Source organism: Thermobia domestica, chromosome 7 (assembly GCF_964235325.1).
Source record: "Thermobia domestica chromosome 7, izTheDome1.hap1.1, whole genome shotgun sequence".
In the NCBI taxonomy this organism is placed as follows: Eukaryota; Metazoa; Arthropoda; class Insecta; order Zygentoma; family Lepismatidae; genus Thermobia; species Thermobia domestica.
Genome location: NC_137460.1, coordinates 252,215,480 through 252,243,174, shown reverse-complemented (window position 1 = coordinate 252,243,174; position 27,695 = coordinate 252,215,480). Strand labels below are relative to the sequence as shown.

Sequence of the window (27,695 nt, the reverse complement as noted above, 5' to 3'; positions counted from 1 at the left end):
TATGAAAAGTATAATTACTAACAAAAAGTATTACTCTGTCTTACTGAAAATACTATCCATTTGTTTATACGGCATTATTTCTATGAACCTTGTAAAGAAGTAATGCAGAAACATTCCGTTGTATTTTCATATCATTTTAAAGTATTAAATATTTGTTTTGAGCCAGAGTCAGTGTACATGTTTAAAGAAAATCTTTTTTTGTTTGTTGGACTTTAGTGTCTCCCTCCATGAACGAAGCTGCACGAAACATGGCTCTATAACTTAAGATGCGCTTTCAATGCTCTTCCGCTGGAAACCGAATCCTAAATCAAATATACCAATGATGAACGCGCTATCTACGCTACACGAAAAGAGAGAGAGAGAGAGAGAGAGAGAAAGGTTACTAGTAAACAAGAAAAGGTGTACAGTAGCCAAGTTAGTTTGTCAATATAAGGACAAGTCGTGTGTCCCAGCAACCAAACCAAAAAGGTTAACGAGAGAAGGTGATTGCAACCTTGCGTTACGGGTTAATATTGGTAGGTTACAGTGTAATAACTCACAGGGGTATGCTAACCGATCACGTAGTTACCACTACCGATCATAGTCCAGGTTTAAAAGTAAGGGTAACCCGGGAGTACGCCGTCCCCCACACTTCCAGAAAATATCCATGGTGTTTCCCCATTTTCTAAAAAGATAAAAACGGGCAAAGATAAGCACAGGGGACGGCGTGCTGTCATGCGTCCCCCTGCCTTTTCAGATCCACTTTTACCCCTGTCATAGTCTGCACCCGGTAATCTATTTAGCATGTTGGAACAACTGATTGCTCTATTAACGAAACAAGGTCCGTCAACTGTAGTTAGAAAGAATTTTCGTTAATATAACATGTTCAATTAGTGAAAATAATTGGCATTGTTCCTTCAAACACAACTTTGATAGTGAGTGCACATCAAAATTTGCAGTATGAAGATAGGTAACAACTCCCTAAGGTTATCTTTCATTTGTACTTTTGTAATATCCTTATACCCATATCAGAAATATGTAACAATTAACAGTGAGAATTTGTGTGCATCTTATTCTTTCCTATAAGCAAAACTCTACATGGTATATTTGATATTTTTACCGTGAATCAACGTACAACGTATTATATTCCCTGCAATTGTTCATGAAATTATTATTATGATTTTTTGGATGGCACACAATGGGGCGAAAACGCAAAAAGCTGGCCAAAAGTAAAAAAACTAAAGTTAGTAATATAGGAAATTTTTAATGTAGTTGGCTAGAGTGATGTTAGAAGGGCCCAATTCCATAAATAGAATAGGGTTTTTACTTTATTCCGACTACCTGAGCCACTTCAGCAGGTCAAATGCGTAGAGAACAATAGAAGAATTGTGACGAAACTTGCGAAACGGTTGTAACTTTCGAACGCGTTCATAGTTTTTAAATCTGTAAAGTTTTCCTATATCGTACTGGTAGGTAGAATAAGTGTATGAAGTGAAAAATTAATAATAACGATGTAATAATTTATATTTTGAATAGCAAATCAGGCAAAATTTTCACATTGTTTATATATTTTATTAACTTAAAGCGTTGAAAACATTATGTCCACCCTCGTGCACCACGTTCATATTTTGTAGAATAGTAGTCTGAATATTAATTAATGCTGTCGACAAAAAAGTAGCTGCCAAAACGTGCCAATTACGAAACGTGTTGATGTTAATTATTGTTCATTTAATGTTACAGTGACAAGCCGTTGCGGTTATCATAACCGAATCAAATACCAAAAATTTGTGTCATTTAACTAATAATACATTTCTAATAAATAAGAACGTAAGTAACAAGTAATTGTTCATCAAAATATGTGAAAAAAAGTGAATGTTGTTAATACATTCCAAAAATACGAAGTATGTTGACATTCCTTTTATTCCGCCATTTTGTTTTCAATTTAGTTGCAGAATCGTAATCAGCAATCTCAATAACCCCTTAATACTAAGTTTCATTCACTTTAAATATAGTTATCATATTTTGGCCAGCTTTTTGCGTTTTCGCCCCACTGTGCGGCAGTTAGATGATTAGCAGTGGTACCATCTCCTGTGATTATTTGCACTAAAAACATGGGTCAGAAGATTATATTCATTTAAATGTCAGAAAATGCCAAAACTTCCGTAAATAAACTTTCCTTCACATTTCTCTATTAATTGATGTAGAATCCACATTTTAATAAGTGTTCTCCTCTTCTTTTATTCCTTGAGACGTATACACAATTGTCATGACTTTTCGTTCTTAAAATTGCAAATAGCGACGTTGCTGTTTGTGCTTCTAGTAATGCAGTTTTAGCAATAAACAAGTACTGGAGGGTTAAATTTACCTTGTGTGAAAATCAGTTGATAACAACAGAGTGTTTTAAATTAAATTAACCTTCTTGAATTGGTTACCTTCTTCTAATCTACTTTATAGGTTAATAACAACCAAACACTCTATTGTTCCTACCAAGGATGTTATCAAATAGAGGATTGCCCTACAACAAAATCGTGAAGCCATACATCACAGTTTCGCCACACCTACTCTGCCCACTCCGCGCCACTAAGATCGCAATGTTTCGAGCCAACAATCATGATGGAATCGAGAGTAGTTAACCAGATGTGCCGGCTCAGACGATGCATATTGAGTTCATATTATGAAGATACGTATGAGCAGATCCTTTATTTTATAACATTCTTGGTTCCTACCCATTTTCCGGTAACCTTCTTCGATTGATTACCAGTGACCTAGTGAAATTAAACTTTTTTCCTCTCAGAAGGCTTTTTGCAAATTATGATCTGGTTGTAGCAGCCAAATTGACAATTAACCTCGACTAGGTTACCGCTTATTTTTCTCAATGTAGAACATCGAGAAGATTGTTTAGAGCAAAGTTAATTATTTGTTTATCTTTTTATTACAGAATATAGATATGGCGTCTTTACAAAATGCAGCGTACGAGAAGCTTCTCTCTGCCATCGATTCCTATGGTCCATTCCAGAAGCGTTTCCTCTACTTGTTCAACTTCGTCTTTGTTGGAATCATCTCTATGCCATTCATGAATGTTCTGCTAAGCATGGATGTTCCTGATCACTGGTGCCACGTACCTGGAAGAAATGAAACAAACTTCACATTAGAAGAGTGGAAAGCCTTAACGGTGCCAAGGTAGAAAAACATGAAAATTTTGCGTTTTATTTTTTGAGATTTATACGGTTGGAAACATAGTACACAATACAGACAGAAAATGTCACGAACTATTTCACATGAATACACTTGTAATTGCTACACTTGATGCTAACATATAGGTCCAGAAACATTTATTGAATACTAATAGGAAAGGTAAGAAAAGTTACAGCGTAATTCCAGGTGAAGTCATGTCCATTTATTTATAATGTTATGAGTTGAAATGCTCCTTCTTCGCACGGAAAGAAAGGTTTATGGGAAATAAGAGCTTCAGAGAATCCGTTACACATGAAGAACGTGCTATTTATGTTGTATGTTAGTCTGTTATTATCTCTTCCACCTGGCATCCGCATTTTAATGAAGGTATAATGGCAAAACTAGGGTGGATTGATTTAAATCAGTCTGATTTCAATCACGATTTAAATCAAGATTTAAATCACTCGATTTTAAAAAAAAATGAAAATCGTTTATTTAAATCAAATTCCGAAATAAATTAATTTAAACTGAAAATAAGTAAAACCCCGTTTCTATTCTGTTATTTCGATTATGGGAGAAAATAATCATAATTCCAATGAAACTCAAATGTATGTAAGCACAAGATGAAAAAAAGTATCATGCAGAGGATGATTAGAAAAATATCCGTTTTGAATGGGTAACAGGGAAATCCTGCTTTCTTCTCTTCGTTAACAATTCCAACGGAGAAATCACCATGGCCATTTAAGACGAAAATTCTTTTGTGCTTACGTCTGTTTGTTTGTTCACAGATGATAGGGGTGCATTTAGAGGGGTCCGATCCCCTCTCCGAAACTTAATATATTTTTTTAGAGTTTATAACTTTAGGCGAAATTTATATATTTTTATGTATTTCGTGCAGCATGCTAGTTCCGACTTTTTTAAAAGTATGCTCCTGCCAAATATCGGTAACTTTTGTGAGAGAAAAATGTATCATGTTGATAAACTTTGCTGTGCTTTTTCCTTAATGCTTAAGAAACATTGTTTGGGATTGAAATAACTTAACGATTGGGGATAAATTCAAAATTGAACCCCAATATTTTCACTTAAATGGCATTAACATTAAATGGCATTAACAAATTCCTTTCGGCATATATAACATGCAATATAGCACACCTTTCTTCTTTAATATTTGAGTAAGGTTCCTTTCAACTAACAGATTTATAGCGAGATAGAACAAATTCCTTTCGTACGACATAAATTTGAATGTTAATACTTCTGATACTTTTGTACAGTACCGTAGATGTCATATCTAAGTAGTAAAATTAAAGAATTTTTTCTACATTTATAATTGAACACTCTTATTTTGAAACGAAGTGGGTGCTTTCTGGTGATGTAAATTTCCCAGGTTATAATTTATCGTATTTAACACCACTAATAGAAGAAAACGGCCCATTCCGTGCTGGGTTGCTACCGTATACTTTTCTTTCCAATTTTACAAAACATGAGGCATTTTGTTAGTACACACGTTATGGATATTTCCAAGCCTTTTGCGAGTAAATTTCATTTTTTTTAACCTACACCTTATCTGGAGGTTTTCAGTGATTCACATTCGGAACGGCTCGGTCGACATCGAGCCTAGTTCCGTCCATAGGCACTGTAGGGCAGCACCAGTCAAAAAGGTGATGAGATTTTTCTCTCTGTGTTTACTGGTGTAAATAATAGCACTCGTACAAGATTAAAATTTTGAATATACGACCTTCTTCCATCTTTGGGGGCTGTTACGTTACACAGCCCTTTTCACCGCTATACCGTTGGGAATGAACGCTTACTCAAACGGCATCGGAGTGTCATTATTAATTTCAGCGGCCCCAAAACTATAGCTAGATTCAACAATAATATAGATCTTCTGCCTACCCTTGAGCATTCATATCTATGCCAACGTAGAATGAATGTGGACTTGAACAGTGGCGTATTGAAGTGGAGCCCAGAGGGGCCGCCCCCAAAGAGATCCCTCAATGTACTTTGGTACTTTGATGTTTGTAATTTTTTATATATTTTTATGTTTATATATATATATATTTTTGTTTGTAATGTCTCTATATGTACCTATAACAGCACTTGCCCCCACAAACACATCCTGGCTACGCTACTGGACTTGAAAGGCATTGCTGAGGTCACTATTCATCTTAGCGGAAACCAGGAGCGTCATTTCAGATTTTGCTTGGGGGGGCAAGACCCCTTGATATAAGTAAAATTCGCGTTTTTCACTGATTTGCTACTATTCTATTGATAAAATCTATATACACCTCAAACTCAGGGGGGCAAATGCCCCTCCCTGTTCCCCCCCTTAATGACGCCCCTGGTGGAAACTATAGATTGGCACTATTATCGTCATTTTCATATCGATGGTGGATTTTGGATTTACACTGCATCTGGAGTGCCGGTATTCATCTCAGAGACACCAGGAAATATGGATATATTAATATCGATAGTTTTCGATTATTTTTCTAATGGAAATTCTCATGTAGATGATCTAATCTGCGAGTATTGTTCCACTATCTATTAGCTTTAACAGTTTGAATTATCATATTGAAAGTAGCAGGCTTTTATATAATTAAAACTATAAGCTTGAAAGCATTTGATTATCGAAAAAGGACTTACAACAATACCCCTCTAACATCATTATACGTGAACAAAATGCGGTAATCTGTCTCATATTAAGATCTATCTTATTGTGTGTTTGATAAAATATTCTCCTAGAAGCTACTCTACATACGCATATCCACAACTACAAGAACTTAAATCTTGATTCTGAAAGATTTGAAATGCATGCCAAAAAGGAAAAGAAGAATCTATTACCCTAAATTGAACTTGTAGAATTCATAAATACTTTATTATATGTCGTTGGAACCTATAATTGGTTACAGGGTTGGCAACGTAATTTACTAGTTTTTCTTTCATAAATTACACATAATTTACGTTATATAGAAAACCCGTTCTTTTACGCACATGTAAAAAAAAATGTTTTTTTTTCTCTTAAGGAAAAACTAAAACTATTCCAAAGCAGAACAGAATCAAAGGTAGAACACAAAATGGAATTGCTTTAAACCTGCTCGTTGCGTCAACTGAACTGAGGTTTAAACTTTAAGATATATATTTATAACAAAGACTGTGTAAAAGAATATGTGTAGTGTGTAGCTAATATTTTTTGTTGTTTTACTCTCGTTCCAAACTGCGAAGCGGTCGAAGTATTGGAAACTGAGACCGATAGGACAGCAAACAGCAAGTGTGTAGTGGAATGGGTTTTTATGAGTTTAGAAAGCCGTCAGAAGCGATGACCACTGAGGCTCGTCGATGTCGATAGCAAGCATCGTTGTTGTATTGTAAATCGCCCGTAATTTCATCCTGGCTTCTCTGGCATAAAACGTTCCTCGACTACAGAGCATTTAAAACCTACAATATTATAAAAAAAAGTTTTGAACATAATATATACGCAAATCGTAATACTTATTCGTCATTTATACAGGAAAGGCTAGTTTACAAAATCAATATGTCCGTTTATAAAATTGCAAAATCCAGCGAAAACTCATACAAATTGTGAAGGGAACTTTTAAATCGGGCATGTGTAAGATCGAACAGAAGGCGTGCCAATCACAACGGACTTATTGGTGTTGAGGGCCGTACAAGACAATGGAAATTTATATATCCAATAACGGATCAGGTGGGCCAGATAAAAGGTTTAGTGGACCGCATTTCCGAGGGCCAGCTGTTGCACATGGCTCTTTTAAATATTTTTTTCTTTCTATCAAAACAAACAGCAACCACCGGAAAAAGCGGTTTATTTTAATTTATAGATTTCTTTCTAGCTCTTTACGTATCTTACCTGTGTTTTACGAGTATTTTCGGTGTCATGTAAGAAACTTTTTTACGTGTAATTAGCGAACCCCGGTTAGTTATAAGGAAGGTTAATAAACACCGTCTCATAAAAATAGGGAAGGGTTCCTTATATCAAATAAAAATGTTGTAATAAACATTGGTCGGAAAACTTTTTTTTTTTTTTTTTGAGTTATGAACTGCCGGAAATGCGAAACATTCCATTTTGAAACCAGGGTTGTTTTGTTTAAAACAAATGATTAAAACTTGTTTTAAACAATTCATTTTGTTTGAAACAAATTTTATATACGTTCTAAACATTTTGCTTTAAACACGTGTATTTTTAAGGCTTGTTTTAAACATATTTTTATTTTATTTTATTTTTGTAAAAAAATCTGCCAGAGAAAGAAAATTACCAAAAAGTGATCCCGTTCAGAAAGCTATTTTACTCCCGTACAGTATTGCCACATTTGGTACAATTACCAAATTCTGCCCTTTTTATCATTCACCGGCTTGTTGGTACCACGTTGGCATTTTCAGTCCCTTTTGTGAAAGAAGTTGGTACAATATTCTACCAATTCACCACCATTTAACAGATACTTGTCACATTTTCAAAAGTGTCAGTAAGATTTCTGCTACATCTCATGATTGATTGATTTGTTGCTCGTTTTATATATTTTTTTCATATATGGCCATAATACCGTTTTGATCTATTGGTCATTTTGAAATAGAGGCGCGTTTGATTTCCTTACAATACATACCAAAGATGATAACTGCTTTCCCTTTTAATTTGCAGCCTCTGTTCTACTTCCTACATGCGAGAAAAGTTTCATCTACTTCCGGTTGTTAGGGGTGTCCCTATTTGGATGTTTTTAAAAAGTAATTTTTAAAAAGAGCACTTTCTTGATTTGAACTCTTCGAAGAGGGGAGGGGGCAGTGTTCTGTAACTTTATCTCTTTTAGCTTCGTGTTATACAGCCGTGTATTATACTAGTATAAAGTAATGAATTAATCCCTTTTGGTTTCAATTTGGTACTATTTTTCAACCCACTCCAGAACTTTAACTGTAGCAACACTATTCCCGTGTGAATGTTTTGATTTTTCGTGGTTACAGCAGGTCGATGTGGTAATCCATAGTTGATTTCGTTTCTTTTTTGTTTTTTTCTTTTTATCGTCTATTGTATTGTTTAAATGCTTATCAGTTAACTTGCGAGAAAGTGTTGTAATCGAAGGTTGGACTACTTGTAGAAATGATATTAAACAATAAATAAAAGAATTATCATTGAAAAAAGTATTCAGGAAACAAAGTGTTCTTTGCTAAATTACGGTTCTGAAATTAAAATATCGCAGGCATTCGTTAACTCATACAGTACATGTTGGTTCTCAATCTCCGTAGAACTTGGAATCGTTTAACGTGAGTTTTACGGGAAGAAAAACGGACATCATTTCGAGTAAACCAAAGAAACTAATTTTATGCGTTTCGAACAAACTTAGATTGCAGGATAAATTTGGCTCGAACTTACGGCTTTTAAAAATATTTTTAGATATGGGTCGTTCAGAGCACAAGGATCAAGTCCATTTTCAAAAAGGTTCAATTTTGCTCAGCTAACGTAGCATCTTCGTAGCGAAGAGTCCGAAATAAATGAACCAAAAACCAGTGAAAAGGTGTAGTGTGGGCTAGAGTTTCATGGGACAACCGCTAGACAAGGGCGTTTCTAGAACGGGGGAACAGGAGGGCTAATTTCCCCCTCCCTGCTCATAAATTTAAGATATTGTGTACGCTGCTGCGTGAGAAAGATTAACAAGTCAAGCTCCAAATGTCATAGTCAGTGATGCATAATACATTAAGTAAATGCAAGGTGTGTCAAAAAGGATACACCGACGTAAAACGTCATATATTCGCAAACACGAATCCGAATAGAAAGGAAGAAAACTACGTGAAAAGGTGCAATCTACAGTTTTATGTAATTACCGCTAGAGAGGGGCGTCCGTTTAGAGGTTATCCACCCTCTTACCGCCTACCCTGAATTTCAGATTTTGGGACAGTAATGCAGATTTAGAAACCTTTTGCTGAGCGAAGTCCAACAGAACAAATTTGAAGTCCTTACACCGAATAAATACGGAGTTTGATCAGTTAAAATCAATTTCCATTGGCAAGGAGCTATAGGCTTATATTGCTCTTTTGTATTTTTTTTTTTTCTTTTTGGCCCAAGGATTTCAAAGGTGGATCTACTTTCGAGTTTCGGACCTGCTTAAATTTCTGGAAATTGTGGCTAAGCAACTTTCCAGTTTTTATCGTCTATATTTCATACTTATTTATTCGGTGTAAGGACTTCAAACTTGTTCTGTTGGACTTTGCTTATCAAAAAGTTTCTAAATCTGCCTTACTGCCCCCGAAATCTGAAATTCAGAGTGGGGGTGGGCGCGGCTGCCCTCCTGCCCCCACTGTCTCCCCTGTGTAGCGGCTGTCATATGAAGCTAGCCCACGCCTTTGACGTGGTTTTAGTTTCATTTATTTCGTACTCTTGACTGTGAAGATATTACGTTTTGAAATAGAATTCATTTGCTGAACAAAACTGAACATTATTGAAAATGTACTTGGATCCATTGTACCCTGAATGTCCCAAATATTGTTTTTCTTCAGTACATTTATTGAAGTACATTTCTTCAGTATTAAACAACAACCAATACATAGGCTTGCAGAAAATATTCTAAAGTTAGCACAACATGAAACATCAATTTTTGAAAATTTATTATTTTAAAATAATTTTATTAGCATCAGTTTGCCGAAATAGTAATCAAATTTTTGCAACTAAAATTTCACCCACCTCCAGATGATTAATTGAGTAAAAATTATGTACATGTGTGTACAATTCCAATAACAATACAATTATTTGAGCCAAATACCGTAAAAAATGCCATATTAAATACAATAATCATTTGAAAGTCATTTTGCAAACCAGTGGTGTTACACAAATTAAAGTAGGTAAAAAAAAGAAAAAAAGAAAAAAAGGAGCGTTATCAGTGACAGCTTAGGGAAATACAAAGTCAGTATTTTGAATCAGATGAGGATACTCAAAAGTTATTTCCAAAACCGCCGGTGCTACCAAAACGAAATTTGATATATTAAGGTGCATTATCACTAGTGGACTACGAAAATATTTTTTTTTTCGAAAATAATTTTGAACAACAAGTGGCCAATAAAAATTCATTTAAAAAACTATATAAAAGCCATTTTTAGTCAAACGATTTTATTTCTGTTATCAATGTTGCACTAATCAGTATATAGGACGAATATGTAATAATGGTTGTAAGTAAAGGGTAAAAGACCTTAACAAACAAGTTATTACACCATTTTGAAATGTTTTAAGCTGTTCAAAATGTTTAAAACTTTTTTTCGTTCGTGTTTTAAAACATGTTTAAAACATTTTGAACATTTTTTTTTTCATTTTTTTAAACACGTTTTATTTTTTTTAAAAAAAATCTATTTTTTCCAACCCTGTTTGAAACCACTTGGCTTTAAACTTTTGGAACTTAACACAAGCGTTTCATTGAATTACACATGAAGTATTAGAGTTACATGCACAGGACTGACCAGTGGCGGATCCAGGATATGATCAAGGGATGGGCTAGTTTGCCGCTTTATCCAATGTAAAACAGAACTGAAGCCCATTTTATTCAGTGTATACCTGACCGCGAAAGGGAGGCTATAGCTCCTATAGCCCCCCTTTGGTTCCGCGCCTGGGACTGACACAGCATAGGATCGATACAGGCATAAGACCGAAACGGCATAGGATCGAAAGCAGTTACCTGCATACGATCGAAATAATAAAAAAAATACATTATCTTATAATTACGCAATATTAAGTAACACTTATTTTGTTGAAGATATATAGGAGAAAACCGTCATAGGACCGAAATGGCACAGGACCCACACTTCGTAGGACTGAAACATGTTTGTGAGCTCAATTTTCAGTCGTATGCCGTTTCGGTCCTGTGCCACATCCCCGAATTATTATGCACTCTTACTAAACATCCATATTTTATCATCCTCCAATATTAGCGAAACGAACTATATAAAGTAAAGTTGGGTATGGAGATGCACTTTCAAGTACTAACTGAGTATTCGTTACATGGGTATTTGGTATAAGAAACCACCTCCTAATTTTATAACATGGTGTCCATTAACACATTTTATAATCATATGAGTTATAATGGTCAAAAAATAACGAATGTCACAAAATGAAAGTGTTGTTTTCTTTATATTATTATACGTAAGAAAGCATTTTTACCCCATGGTTATAGTACATGGTACACAAAGTTGTTTTCACTCTTAGTTCTTCTGTTTCTGACCTTGTGTGAATATGTACTTGGTGAAGATGCGTCAATTGTTAGAGTGAAAACTCTCTATCATAAGGAACAAAATATTTTCTAGTTCGATGACTACCCCAAAGCATATACATTTTCTTGGATGTATTCGTTGAGTTACTTACGTTTGTAATATCGGCATTCCATAGAATTCTATTTTTAATCTAAACTTCATATTTCAATGTCAATCCATATATGCACATTACGTATACTTTGTTCATATAATTGGTAATTAGTTGTAATACTGCATTAGGATGTTTTAAAAAATATTAACATATTACGAACATTTCAGTTTGTTCTGCCATCAGGGTGGTTAAAACTCAATCAAATAAATTGAGTAGAATTATATCTTTTACTACACAATATTTGTGCTTCTTTTTTCAGGGAAAAGGATAACAAAGGTTTGATGAGTTTCAGCAAATGTAAAATGTTTGATCTAAATGAGACTTCATTTGAACGAAAAGATATTTATGAAATGACAGATCCCAACACAACTAGCAGAGAAGTTGTAAGTAAGTAATTTGGCAGGTAACATGTGCTTTATGTTAATTGCAGAAAAAGTAGTAACTTTTCTATGTTACCTTGTGTGTCTATATTTGTATACTCCGGTTGTTTTATATTGGAAGATATGAAGAAGAAATTATAAGGAAAGTTTTTATACTAATTTAGAATTTACCAGTAAATACTCACCATGAGAAACTGAATAAAATATTCTAGTATTGCATATGACTTGAAATTACTAAACTTGTCTTATTTGGAGTCATAGTGAAAGATCTAGTGTCGATTACTCATTAATTATTTTCGAACTCACAAATGAATACACCAGGTGTATGTTAATAACTATGAAAAGTTTTGTCGAACGGCTATTTCTATCGTCCGTCCGCTGTCTCTCCACAGGTATCAGAGCAAAACCAGCAATACCAAGTTCGTTACTGAATTCTCTATGTCCCTGTTGTGTGTGTGTGTGTGTGTGTGTGTGTGTTATTTGCATTTCTTTTTAATTTTGAGCCCCCCATTCGATAGAGGATCAAAAACTATCTGAGAAAGTGATCGAAGTTTTTGCGTCACTCTTACCATTCGCGAGATATTGGCCAAGAAAATTCCGATTTCTGGAGAACCGTAAGTCATAGAGAAAAGATATTTTGTGATTTTTTTTTTCAATTTTGAGCATATATCTTTGTAAAACATATCGTAGAACCTTTACCAGGCTTTCTTCTTCGTATAAACTAAACACTTTCTCATCACACCCGATTACACGGTTCCAGAAGTATTGTGACTTGTTGATGTGCGTTCTTGAGAACTGTAAGCAGCATGTATATGTGCATTTGACTTCCAACGCAGAACAATTAATATGAGTACAGTTGCTGCGTTAGCTTCAATAATCGAAACATTTTCATCTTCCGTTGTCACTTACGATCTATTCAGTTTCGCTTTAGTTTGTAATCTCTGCTCCGCTTGTGCTTCGAATGGTTCAATTTAGTATCTTCCTGTTTTAATATCCAGTCCTATGGATCGAGCAGTTCATTTTTTTCTTTAGCATTCCAGCTTTCCATATGTCAATTATTCTTCCTCTAGTTATGAGCCAAATAGCTTAGCATCTTTGCATTTTTTTAATAAAACCAATTTTCCGTAGATAACAGTTTTTAAGTTCGTTCTGGCAATGCTCTTGGAGCATTCTCAGTTTGTTTAAAAATAGATCTAGTGTATAAAAATAGGTTTCGCAAAGTAGGTTTCATCTCCTCAGTTAAACTTTCGTTTTAACCGGAAGTGATAAAAATAAACAATTTCCGTTTTTAACATTGATCACCATAGAACAGGAAACGTTAGTACCAGCGGGGTAGCGTAAGAGAACGCCGGTACGCCCGGCATCCCCTGTTAATAAGAAAAAGTACGTATTTCATTATATATAAATTGTCTGCTTGTAATTATCACAATTATTTCCACTGCAATCTTCTGGCGCGCTCTCTCGACTTACTTTGACAAGAGGAACCTACGCATGCGCGTCGCTTAGATGCACATTTTCTTTCTTTCCTCCTGTCGTATGCTATTTTCCTCGGGCTTCCAGGCCTACTGAAACCATCGGGGTTTTCGTCTGCTTTCTGTTGAATGCGCATGCGCAATACTTCCCTTCTCACTCCTCCTCATCCCTTGCAACCCAACATTTGCTTTAGATATATGCTGGCATATTCAAGTATTTCCAACTGTATATATTTTGAACTAAGCTATAGTTTCTGAACAGAACGTACGAGCCCTATATAAAGGAAATAGAACCAAACGGAAATGGTTAGTTCAACGCATTTTTGAAGCATGCCGGTTATGTAAATAATAGTATTAAAATAGTTATGCCTTAATCGCAACTAAATGCATCGTAATTGTAATCTTCATCGTAAAGGAGCTCAAAGACACAGGCATAAATATAAAGCATTCTGTAGAATTACGGGCACCGATCTAGTAGGACAAGAGAGCCACCACTCCCCGTCACTCGCAAAGATTGTGCCAGGGCCTTTCAGTCACTGGCACAAATCTCGGGGACATAAGGGGAACATGTTCCCTACAATCTTGTCCACTTCCCCAATAATCCGATTTGAGATTGTGATGATGATTTCTATCCGACTGCCACAAACGAAACTGATGTCCTTTGACTTGTTTCATTTTTAAAAAAGAATCGTATTCTTTAATATTTCATTGTCATTAATTATTAGTAGTCTATTTTCAACTATTTGTTTAATTCCTGTAACAATTCCTATAATGCTATTGTGGTAATCATAATTTTGCTCAGATAAGAGTATTGTTGCGCCAAATATAGACCTGATTGATTTTCTTTCATAGTTTTGGGGAAGTCATTATTTGTATTGTTATAAAACAAATGTCCTAAAATTTTAATGTGGATCATTGTGTATGCGTAAGTAGAAACATGTCAATTATTATTATGCATATATTCAAATTTCAGAATGTGCTCACGGCACTGAGTTGTAATAATGATATGTACCACTATTTCATCTACATCATTTGGTATATAATATACGAGTACAACAGGTTTACCTCAGAAATCTGATTCATCTACTGTAATATGAGTCTCTTCTCCCCTCCCCCCACAATAAGCCTTAAAATGTACCCTCCTGCCGATGTTATAGACAACTCTACTTCCCTAATCCTCCACAGCATTTTTTCAACTTCATAAATATTTTGAACATCGTTAAAAAAGGAAAGGATTATGGGAACAGTCTTACCCATCCCACGAACGTTGAAGACAGATTTGCGCCCTTGACTTCAGTATCTGGATACAGAAACAGGCCCCCAGAGTTGGTTTAAGTGCTTTGTATTTACATCTTCAAATGATATATACAATCAGGCCCATATTCACGAACGGGCGTCTGAGTTCCGGATCCAAGATGACAAATTTCTAGGGGCGATTTTTTTTTTTGAAAGAACGAGATTGACGTGTGGTATGTGGAGAAAAAAGCCGCCCACGAGAAAGAAATGAAGGGAACGATACTGGAAACAATGTTCATACAAAAGGGGGGCCTAGTTTTCTCGTCACAACGGTAGTAGCAAGAAGGAGCTGAGACAATTGTTTTTTTAAATTCTAACGTAATTCACGCATTCGCTTCTCTATGCCCCACTAGACCTCCAATTAGGGGGGCTTCCTCCTAAATTTTGTATAACCCTATATTTCCATTCGGAATAGCTATGTATTGCTGCTTGCAGTAGTACTATATCGCACAAATGACTAACTTTGACATCCCCCTTTCGGAATATCACGCTACGCTACTGGTTAGTACACAACAATAAGCTACTTTTTGCAAAGAATTCAGTGTTCCATGAGTAGATTCCATCTCCACAAATACACGAAGTGCTAGAAATTTGTCCTTACCAAGTCCTACTTATTTCAATAGGGAACTAATCCTGTTCTTTCTAGGGATGGCCACTAAGTTCCAGTTTCGGCTGTTCTTGGACATCCGGTTTCCAGAACCGGTTCCAGACCTGGATCAGAAAACCCGGTTCCAGAACCGGATCTTAGGAACCGGTTCCAGATTTGGATCAGAAAAACCGGTTCCAGAACGAGATCTTAGGAACCGATTGCAGAACTGAATCCGAAAATCCGATTCTAGACCTGGATCCGAAAATCCGGTTCCAGACATGGATCCAAAAACCCGGTTCCAGAACCGGATCTTAGGAACCCGTTCCACACCAGGATCCAAAACCCCCCAAAGACCCGTAAAGGAGGCACAAAGTTCACCTTCAAAACACTGCAAAGAGGACCACGCGTTTGTGCCCTCTCCGCCCAGGCCCGCTTGTGTCCCCCCCCAAAAAAATGTCCACCAATTGGTGTTTAGCCAAATGAGTTTGCCAGATTGCCTGTTTAGACAATGAGTTTGCCTGTTTAACCAATGAGTTTGCCAGTTACTCAGTTTGTTTAGCCAAATGAGACAAGCGGCCGCCATTTGGGCGCTTGCCTATCGCTTCCACCATTTCATCTAGCACACTGTTCACAAAATGGCAGCAGCTCGGGTTTAGCGTAGGGATGGCCACAAAGTACTGGTTGCGCGAGGAACCGGTTCTTGGAGATACGGTTTTCAGAATCGGTTCCAGATCTGGATCCGAAGAATTTGGTTCCGGAATCGGATTTTAGGAACAGGTTCCAGACCTGGATCCAAAACCCGGTTCGGAACCGGATCTTGGGAACCGGTTTCAGACCTGGATCCGAAAACTCAGTTCCGGAACCAGATCTTATAAAACTGGATCCGTTCAGAGCCCGAAACGAGTTCCACCAGAAACCGGCTCCGGCCATCCCAAGTTCTTTCCTCCCAATATAAAATCTACATAGTGTAGAAACGTACGAACAAAGTATGATGGAACAGTTGCTACGTTTTAAATCAAGGGTATATTTACTATGCTATTTTTACGATCTCTACAGAGTTACACTAAGTGTTCCAAATGATCTATGATACAGCCGTAAAAGACAAAGATTTGTTTAAGTATGACCACAGTTAATGTTTAAATGTAGTAAATTTTTGTTATAAAAAATTAGTTATTTTAAAGCTGATTCTTATATAATTTTACATGGAATTTTCTTTCACATTCAATAGAAGACGATAAGAAAAATATGTATCGAGTGTTCTAAAAATCGCTCCCACAAACCACAGTGCACTATTCTACAAATCAAAATAAAGCGATATATATATACCTTTCGGGTCCTGTTCAGGAAACGCAAATTGCACTATGTGGCAGCGTCGTAGATATAGACTCATATAGAGATCTACTCAGAGATTTATTTGTAGCCAGGGAAGCCTGGGAATTTCCCCCATTCTAAGTTTTGGTTTCCCTATCTCTAGATTTAATTCTATCTTCCCAGCCTGGGAAGATATTTTCCACCTTTCTTAGGCTATACAATCGATTTTAAAGTACAATATTTCAACTCCATATTTTAGTAACAATTCTTTACCACTGATTATCATACTTCATCTGAGTAGCACAATAATAATAATAATAATAATAATAGAACATTTTCAGTTATTAGTGAGCAGTCACTGCAGTTGAGAATTGGTTTTTTCTTCGTTGACAAGCACCTTAAAAAGAACATAAGGAAATGAGTATTAGACTATATTTTAATAAAGGAAAAGCTCCTGACGATTAACAGGCAAGTAATTCCGGTACACAAAGTAAGAAAGTAAGTAGCTTTCGTGTTAATTAACATTCGTAACCACTATAAGGTATAGCAAATTCGAATCTTGTAACAGAGTGATTAGTAAAAAATGTTCTCTGCTTTCTAATGAAGACACTACATTGACGTTTCACCTGGGTTTGTGGTATTCATCATCGTTTTCCCCCAATTAGATCCTGCTACTCTATTGCCAGTGTTTCCACCAAAGAATGGCGTAAAATTGTTTGAAAAAGGGAATTTTATAGCACAATTCGAAAATGTTCCGTCCATTATTTCCCTCTTGTATGCAGTACGTGGACAAACTGTATATTGTATGAAAGCCTGTTTCAGTGGCTTTAAAACGAGTTATAATACTTAACGTAAAATCAACCACAGGGTGTTCTATAAGCTTTCAGACGGAACTTGAGAAGGGCAAGCGGCAAAAACTTACTTCACCCCTATCTCCGAAACGAAGGGGATTAGACCCTATGCTCATATAGGCATTTTGGCTTAGAATGACTTCCCCTATCACCTCCCAAAATCTTTGCATTTCCTCACTGGACACCCTGTATATTCCCCCCTTCTACAAAATGCACAAATAAATCACTGGATCTACTAGTCCATCAAATAGTTACGTCGATGATTTCCAGATGGTAATTCAAGTCGATAGTTGCAGAGTATATAGATATTATATAAAATATACAGTAAACCCTCGTTAACACGAATTCCAAGGGACTGAAAAATCAGGAGTTCGTGTTAAAAAAAAATTCGTGTTAACCGGGGACCCAAATTTTATTATTCGAATACATTTTCTTCATACATACGCACTACAGTATACAGACTACATACCACTACAGTATATTATGTATGTCATAGAAAACAAGAGATGGTATCGAGACGAGACTGAGTAGTCTCGGTCTCATCTCGGTTCCAAATTCGAGACGAGACCAAGATTATTCTCCGTCTTGATACCATGCACAGAATTGTATCGAGACGAGACTGAGAGTTTCGGTCTCGTCTCGATTTAGAAAAGCACGGCTTGGTCTCAAATTCGAGTTAAGATCGAGATCGAGACTAGTTTCGGTCTCGGTATCATCCTCTGAAAAGTGAAAACACTACAGCAAGCTTATGATCCTATCTTCGAAGATAAAAAAAAGTTTCCACGCAGAAAATCAAGGTCAAGTTATAAAATTGACAACTCCGCTAGCAGGTTGGGTACCGCTAGTAACGGAAAGGTATTTGACTGCTGTCACCAGTTTGGAGTTACAGGGGAGAGAAGACGTTTTGTCTCGAGCTGTCACTAGCTCGTCTGCTAAGCACCTGCATGTTCAGCTCTTGACGGAGGACAGAATCAACACCTCATAAGAGAGGAAAGATACCCGTTTCTGGTTTTTCTCTTATTTACAAGGCAATTTTCGTCTGTATAAATACTGTATGACAAAAACTGATCTGGAGTGAAATTTAAAATATTAATAATGATCTGGAAAAGCTAAGGATTGAAAGTTCGTGTTAAATGAAAACATTTACTGACTCAAGGGACTAAAAATTAGTTCGTAATTCGTGCTAACCGAAATTCGCGTTAACCGATAAAATTTCCTATAAGATAACGTACATCGATGCCGGGACCGAAATTTTGTTCGTCCTAACCGAGTGTTCGGCTTAAGCGAGTTCGTGTTAACGAGGTTATACTGTAAATGCAGTGCTGGAAAGAAACCCGGATTACGACAGCCTATTGGCAGTGTGTCGTAATGCCAATGTCAGTTTTTCGGGTTTCGGTATTTTAGAAACCGGTTTCCGGTTTTTATAAAAACCGTTTTTGCCCATCCCTAGCATCAATAACTCCAAGTATGAGCTCCTTTGTGGCTAAGCGGTTAGCATACGCGTCTCTGGCGTGGAAAACCCGGATCCGATTCCCGGCAGGAGCTCATGTGGTTCGGATTCCACGTTAATCAGTAGCTCTACGTTTCATATAGCCACGCTACTGAACGGGACGTTAAACTAAAAAACCAACTGAACATAACTCCAAGTATAATTGAGAACTCTTGCGTGGCTAGGTAGTTAGAACACTCGGCCTTTATGTATGTGAGAGCCAGGTAGTATTCTCAATACAGGAAGTTTGAGTTTCTACTTAGATTGTAGAATGTCAAGTTAGATTGCAATACAAAGCAATATATTTTATGTACTACAAAATACAATAAACTAAAAGGAAAGTACGGTGTGAATTATTCTCTACTAGTTAGCACAAGGGTGATAGGGTGGCTCTATTGTACGTATTAGGGTATTTGCTTCCACTTCTTGTTCTATCAGCTCTTTCAGAATCATTCATTTAGTCTATCATTTGCTCCCGTCAGCCTAGCCACAGGATGTTAAATTGAAGAATTCCCTCCGATTAATGCTGTACAGCACATTTCAGTGAAACCGAGATGCTCGCATATGCAGCAATGCTCTGCGCAGAGTTTACCAGTATTCTAGTGCCATATTTGGGCATTTTAGGCAATGGATAACAAGCCTTTCAGTATGCTTCAGGCGTGTACTATATAACATGATCTCATTGGTAGTTCAGAAAATTTCAAAATTATTTGTGTAAATGCTTCAATTTAAAAGTTTACTTCATTTATTTTCCATCAGTTAACGCTCTGCAATATCAGCAGCGTTTTACTCTCTAAGCTGAATTATTCAAAACTTCAATCGAACAGGTGTACGAGAGAACTCTGGGAACAAGTAAGCTTAACATCATGCATTCACCTGAAACCGAAAACTGAGCATTCTAAGATGTCCATAAATGAGATGGAATTACAGAGAAATTGACGTGACCTGCATGGTGGAATTACGATTGTAACGCTAATAGACGGTGCTAGTGAGACAACGTCTATCAGAGTATATGGATGTTATACAGTATAACCTCGTTAACACGAACTCGCTTAAGCCGAACACTCGGTTAGGACGAACAAAATTTCGGTCCCGGCATCGATGTACGTTATCTTATAGGAAATTTTATCGGTTAACGCGAATTTCGGTTAGCACGAATTACGAACTAATTTTTAGTCCCTTGAGTCAGTAAATGTTTTCATTTAACACGAACTTTCAATCCTTAGCTTTTCCAGATCATTATTAATATTTTAAATTTCACTCCAGATCAGTTTTTGTCATACAGTATTTATACAGACGAAAATTGCCTTGTAAATAAGAGAAAAACCAGAAACGGGTATCTTTCCTCTCTTATGAGGTGTTGATTCTGTCCTCCGTCAAGAGCTGAACATGCAGGTGCTTAGCAGACGAGCTAGTGACAGCTCGAGACAAAACGTCTTCTCTCCCCTGTAACTCCAAACTGGTGACAGCAGTCAAATACCTTTCCGTTACTAGCGGTACCCAACCTGCTAGCGGAGTTGTCAATTTTATAACTTGACCTTGATTTTCTGCGTGGAAACTTTTTTTTATCTTCGAAGATAGGATCATAAGCTTGCTGTAGTGTTTTCACTTTTCAGAGGATGATACCGAGACCGAAACTAGTCTCGATCTCGATCTTAACTCGAATTTGAGACCAAGCCGTGCTTTTCTAAATCGAGACGAGACCGAAACTCTCAGTCTCGTCTCGATACAATTCTGTGCATGGTATCAAGACGGAGAATAATCTTGGTCTCGTCTCGAATTTGGAACCGAGATGAGACCGAGACTACTCACTCTCGTCTCGATACCATCTCTTGTTTTCTATGACATACATAATATACTGTAGTGGTATGTAGTCTGTATACTGTAGTGCGTATGTATGAAGAAAATGTATTCGAATAATAAAATGTGGGTCCCCGGTTAACACGAATTTTTTTTAACACGAACTCCTGATTTTTCAGTCCCTTGGAATTCGTGTTAACGTGGGTTTACTGTAGTTTCTTTCGAACTTTTTTTCTCCTACATCTCCACACACACCTTGCAGTAGTCTCTTTGCATCCTCTATGATTTCCGTGGATTCCGAAAGAGGCCGCCCAACAGTCTCTAGCTTTTCAATGTTTGTGGATACCTAACAAAATTGATGTCTATGTATGCGATATCACACGCTACTTTTGAGCCATTAAACAGTTTCTGAACAATGTCAACTGACACAACAGACTCCGATGGAAATGAATGACCAACAGGCTTAATTTTTTTGAAAATGTTCATTGTAGAAATGTACTGCCTGTGTCCAAGTGCCCCATCACGTTAGCATAGGCTCCGGAGGAAGTGGCACGTCTGGCAGTTGATCTCTGTAAACTTGAACACGTTCTGGCGCCTTAACAAACATTTTTTCGTGGAAGAAACTAGTTGATTTACATCGCAAAAGTTGTCTCTCACCTCTTCAGCAACACGCTGTAGAGCATAGGCCATACAGGTGAAATGAATTAAGTGAGGGTAAAAAACTGTAAGTGCTCTAGCCGTTTTTAACATGTACGCTGCACTGTATGTATAAAGAACAAGGACTTTTTCTTCCCGAACTCCTCCCGGTCACAACTTTTAAGACCATCGTTTACAAAGCGAGAAATCGTCGAATGATTCATGCGTTCCAGCAATTTACTCGCAATAAGATAGGATTTAGATGGAGCATCTTCACTTAAATTTTTAATCACTAAATTTGCTACATAACGTCCTAAAACGTCTGTTGTTTCGTCCGCAGAAATCCAAATATATATGAACTACCTATTTCTGCCCTAATGGTATCTATAGCTTCTCTATAACAAACTTCGAGATAACACTTTCGAAGAGCGGATTCGTCAGGAATTCGACGCCCGCAGTACTTCTCCAGAAAAGCACGGTATTTTGGCACTTGAACTTTGTTCCGAGGAATGCTTGCTGCTATCATTGCTTGGCACAAGTCTTTGAAAAACTCACTCACTGAAGTATATTGATGCATTTGCGTCGTGAGTTTTTTTTTTTTTTTTTTTGCAGTTCGTAAATTTTTATTTCCTGCATGGAGTGCACTTCGTACATGTTGTTCTAACTGAGATTTCATTGAACATGCATTTTTTTTTATCACACACTTGGCACAACACCACTCTACCGTCCGTAGTAAACGCATCGTCGATAGTTACCCACGACCGCAATTTCCCGGATAAAGTTGAGGCATCCGAAGCCATTTCTAACTTAGACGGTCAATACAGAACACGTGCGTTTTGCAACTGTAATACTAGAGTACTGTCCTTCTGTCATTCAGTTGAACAAGCGAAGTTCTTTGAAAACTTAGGTTACCTGCTATGATATTGACATTGTCACCAGCTTCTTCGAACGAACTCTTGCAGTAAATTCCTGGAAGCACACTAGCATACAGTTTTAATTTGAATTGCAGATTTGCTTTCATCTTTTTTCCCGCCCGACCTCCGATTACAATCAAGTAGACTTCGTTTTAGGAATTTCCTGGTCAGTCGCCTGTCAGACACGTGATCTGTCTTCCTCCAGAGTTGAGAATAAAAGGCGCTGCTAATGTACCCCTAGTAAAAATCTATATCTTGACGAAGCCATGAACCCAGAGTTCTTAAGGCGGAAAATGAAATTAATAAATAAAATAAAATTAATAAATTTATCTGAACTCTTCTCGTCACGAGAGATCCACGAAGGGTGTGACATAACATTTAAACTATATTTTTGAAGTATATCTTGTAATGACCTACGTATCTTTTGACGTTGATAAATGCTCTTTATTGAATTCGTACAATCCCTTTGTTAAGTTATAGTTCTTATACTATGAATTATGCAACAAATAAATGGTGTTTGAGTCATAAGATTTGGGTGAACCAGTATTGGCCATGAATCTCATCAAATTTCTGATCTTATCTAGAAAATGGGAAGAGCTATGCCATGTTTATCGTCTCGTGAGCAACATTACTCGGGACGGAAATTGAGCTGGAGAAAGTAGAGAGTAATGATAGGGATATACTCTATAAATATTGCAAGATTCCACATGTGCTACCAACACTATGTGCTGGCTGTAAACACACTTCACACGACAACCGTCAAGAAGACATCGTCAATCATCGTCAAGAATCGTCAAGTCTTGTAGATTTAAGCAGTCAGCAACATTTCTGGATAAATGGAGCCTGAACACCATAGAAGGCATCAATATCCACCACTATCTAGGATTTCTAGTCTCTGAAAGCTCCTTATGGTCCACTCTCTAGAACCTGGTCTGTGAGAGTTCATTCTTGCTTGAACGCCTAGTCTCTGCTAGAACTCCTGATCTCTGGATTTTATACCCCTCTCAAAAGCGCCTGGTCATTAAAAGGCAAGAACCTTGGTTCCCATAATCCTAAGAGGTTTGGTCATTGGACTCCTACAAATTCCTCAGCAAACCAAAATATATCTACGGGAACTTATATTTTATATGTAATATTTATTTCCATTGTATACAAGAAGAAACGTTTATAATAAAATGTAAGGGAAAGTCGAAAATTCCAGTGTACCACTTTTTAGTTCTACCCTAAAAAAGACAGAATTTTGACGACTTCAGCATTCTTTAAACAGCGTAAAACAGAAGTAGATTTTGAGAACTAGCCGTCTTCTCGTACATTTGTTCCAAACCAGTACACTGTTAATATTACCTTGCTAGTGTAGCGTGAATTATTCGTGTAGCTTTTAAAGCACAAATCTTCTTCTTTGAGCTGGTTGAAATATGCACTTCGTCAATAATTACGTAATATGATTTGGTTAACAACTGTATACTGAAGCATTTTTGTTTGAGCACGTAAACTTGACATTAAATAATTGTGTATATATAAGAACTCATGTCTAGATTGTGATCGATATGCATTGAAGTTTATTGTAGCTTTTATACGTCCTTTCAATTCATACGCTATGCCATTACGGCAAAACAAAATACGGTACCACTAAGTTCATCCCTGTAAGCTCATGTTTCTTTTCCATTTTGTAAATCATTTTTCTGTTGCAGGCTGCCAATATGGCTGGGAGTATGACACTACTTGGTATAGCAGGACAGCCCCTTCAGAGAACGATTGGGTTTGTGAGAAAGACTTGTATGTGGCTAATTTTCATTTCTGGGGCAGAGTAGGAGCAATTGTTGGAATGGCTTTGTTTGGGCATCTGGCAGACACGTAAGTAATTACCAACATGTTTTCTAAGTATTATGCTACTTTATAAACTCCCACAAAGTTTTCTATGCAGCAGTGAAGGTCGCCAATACGGAATTTCTTAATATATGTACAATTAAAATTGTTAAATGTGTATATTCTCTAGGTTTTATTATCTAGCATTTCGCAATGGCTAATGATAGTTGGGAAGTCTAACATTTGTGCTCTATTCTACGTTTTGCAAGCGTTACCTTCGACTTCTTTCCGTAGTGTGCCTTTACACAAATCAGTTCACAAAGCATCTCAACTAACAGACGTAAATATTTTCGTTGATTGAAAACCGATGCTTTGTACCACAAATATACTAGGACTCTTTTTGTCATGAGAAATGCTAATTCTTTGTGTGTGCCTATTATTTTATTTTATTTAGAGTAAGCATGATTTTTTATTCCTCACATAATTTAATTAGGGGGTAGACAATCAGTAATAGGTATATTTAAATTATATGTTAAGAAAAGGAAATCTTGGACATTTTGAACCTCTAACTATGTTATGCATAAGTATGCGTAAGTATATCCCTCCGTTTGTCTATAGACTGGAATCATGCCATAAACCGGAAAACAGAGCGAGAAACATTTTATTTGTATAAATCCATTGTCCCAAGAGTACACTCCATCTGTGCTCTTAACCCTTTGTTCAAACCAGAACAAATATAAATCTAATTACTATAAAGTAAAGATCTAAAATATACCGACAATTGATAATTCATATTATCCTTACCCCAGCAAAACTGGAGTTGTCACAAATCTGCTACAACTTCCGATTTCAATAGAGCTCTCCAAACAGTAAAATTGGTCAGAGACACGGATTGAGCGTTCCAAGAATAGATTCCGCCTCTATTTTTATATCTATTTATAGTGGTAGAAATCAATAATTTCCGGTCTCAAAACTAATCGCTACAAAGGAAATGGTGCTAGATAACAATTAGCGATATTTTAGTGAACTTTTCAATAGCTGAAACCAAGATAGATTCAGTGTTGCAAGAACAAGCTCTATCTTTGTTCTTGGGTCTCATACCAGAACGCAACGTGAAGGACCGAACGTAAAATTAACGTTCTAGTTAGGAACAATCGGGATTTCAGTTATGATTCCTTATAGCATTTCTTGCGTCGTGATCCATAAGTTTTGCAAAGACAGTCACGGAATAAGGCCCCTCATCTCGAAGATGGTGCAGTTGTACTTCCGATCTCAATAATGATCACTAGAGAAAGAAACGGTAATAGTGACCGAGAAAAGACTTCTTGATATGGCTTCAGGATCCCAGGAATAGTGCAAGGGTCCACGTGTGTTTGTTTCCAACATCTCGTGCTGGCTGTAAACAAACATCAGACAACAACTACGAAGAAGAATCGTCAGCTATAGTCTACAGTCGGCAAATGACGAAGATTAATGTAATCAGCACCATTTCTGAATAAAAGGAGCCAGAATACTGCAGAAGCCATCCATCTCCACCGATTCATCACAATCCTCAGTTTATAAGGCGCCTAGTCTCTGAGAACTCCTTTATCCTAACCACTCTCTACAAAGCCTGGTGTCTACAAACACTTTACCACTCGCTAGGATGTCTTATCTCTGGGTTTTATCTCCGTCTATAAGGCGCCTGGTCTCGGAAAGGTACCTATCTACATCTTGACCGGAAGAGTCTTGGTTTCTAACGGCCTAAAACGCTTAGTCATTGCGCTCTTACAAATTCATCAACAATCCACCAAGATATCTAGATGTTCGTATATATATATATATATATATATATATATATATATATCTGTAATATTTATCACTACTTTTAAGAAGAAATTTTTATAATAAAAAGGTGATTGGAAAAGGCTCTAATTCCCGTGTACCATTTTTCAGCTCTACCCTAAAAAGACAGAATTTTACAATAGGTTCCCACTTAGCTTTCAACGTTGTATATAAAACAGAAGTGGCGGAAATCTACTACAACTTGCAGTTTCAACATCGGATCCCTTAGAGCAATCACAGTAATAGATAAGGAGGAGTCATTTCGTGATAAACGAAACAGGAAGGCAAGAATAGATTCCATCTCATTTCTTATCCTAGTGTTGAAAATGAAAGTGATAGAAACCTACTACCTCTTCCAGTATTGGTCTCTATAGAGTGTGCCTGATAATATCATACATGGCGAACATTTTCTTTCTAATGTGAACGCAAAGTTCTTAGAACATACTCCATCTGCTCCCCTATCCCACTATCTGAGGCAAAAAATGGTAGAAACCCACAACTTCTTCAGGTTTAAATATTAATCTTGTTAGAGCGGAAAATTTCAATAGCAAGCGAGAAACTATTTTCGATGTGGATTCAAATTTCATGTCTGTTATAATTCATCAACTGTAAATGTACATTGAGCATATCTATAATTTTTGGGTGTTTATGTTTCTCTCCATAGTTCAAAAACGGTAATGGATAGTGACAGAAAACCGCTTTATTCATTCAACTCCACCAAGAATGGGTTCCTTTAGCACGTATTCCTTCAACACACGAAGTCTCCTGTTCGATTCCCAGCCGGAGATCATCCAATGACTACCAAGGTTCATATTTCATTTTAAACTGCAGGTCTTGTCTTCTATAGTGTTACTGTTGACACCGGACAAACCACATACATTAGCCGATTAATTACTGAGATCTTATTCGTGTACTAAGACATCGAGTCTTATATCAGTATTGAATTAAGTCTACCAAAGTTTTAGAATGAACAGAATACAATAGAATATACGATTAAAACGTCCTTACATACAATTACAAGACGCTTACTTAATTACCATGCCTCCGTTTTGATCGAGACGGATCCAATTTGCTGATTCCTGTACTAAGGTCTCGTTAGTATATATTTTCTTTCTCTTTTCAGTCATTCTTTCTTGTGTCCTATCCACATTTACGTCTTCCAAAAAATTTCTTCAGAAATGTTCACTATCAGATCAAGGTTAAAATTATATTTTAATTTCTATTTCTTCGAGCGTAACTTACAGTTCATTCACACGCTCACGAGGGAAGGATGCGATATCACTCAGAGATAATTGCACCAAATTTAGTGTAAGAGTAGGTAATGAGAATAGAAAAGAACGTGTGGAAGCTTTCGTTTCGCAGGCGTTCGGAATCAGAATTAATGAACGTACAGTTCTAAAGAAGTATGGCCTGTCAATCAGATATTGATGAGACGGAGCCTTTGCTCACTGTTGCGGCCAATGCAGAATAAGTTAAATAGAACAGAATGAAAACAGAAAAGATGAGCTTAACAGAAGATGCGCCAATGTCCGCCCTCTGTCCCGCCACGCGAATCCCGGGATATTAAATCTGTTAACTGCCCTGCCCTTGCCGCTACGAATTGGTGTGCATCACTAATTAGCTTAATGAAATTATATTAAAAATAAAGAAAAATATATAGAAATTAAACATGGGTGTCGCCAGAAGGTTTCCAGGAAAGGGTTAAAATGAAGTTACTGTATTTCATCACACTATAAGATGCTCTTAGTACGCAAGTATTAAATGTTTGAACCCACCAATATTAACGGATTTCATTTGTACGGTTGTTTGATATCTACGACGTGGCGTTCA

The 27,695-nt window shown here is 36.8% G+C and overlaps 1 protein-coding gene and 1 long non-coding RNA gene across 8 annotated transcripts in view; one reads left to right on the top strand and one right to left on the bottom strand.

Annotated features, from left to right (window-relative positions):
- LOC145690815 (carcinine transporter-like) overlaps window positions 1-27,695 on the top strand; it is a 70,774-nt gene that overhangs the window by 22,206 nt on the left and 20,873 nt on the right. For all 3 annotated transcript variants that reach the window (XM_081766118.1, XM_081766117.1, XM_081766119.1), the window contains exons 2-4: window positions 2,918-3,159; window positions 11,757-11,884; window positions 23,927-24,089. In XM_081766118.1, the coding sequence (XP_081622244.1) occupies window positions 2,927-3,159; window positions 11,757-11,884; window positions 23,927-24,089 (524 nt within the window). In that variant the 5' untranslated portion in view covers window positions 2,918-2,926. The remainder of the gene's footprint in view (window positions 1-2,917; window positions 3,160-11,756; window positions 11,885-23,926; window positions 24,090-27,695) is intronic.
- LOC145690816 (uncharacterized) overlaps window positions 2,972-27,695 on the bottom strand; it is a 69,134-nt gene continuing 44,410 nt past the window's right edge. For all 5 annotated transcript variants that reach the window (XR_014132284.1, XR_014132281.1, XR_014132279.1 and 2 more), the window contains exon 3: window positions 2,972-3,101. This is a non-coding gene — a long non-coding RNA (uncharacterized LOC145690816). The remainder of the gene's footprint in view (window positions 3,102-27,695) is intronic.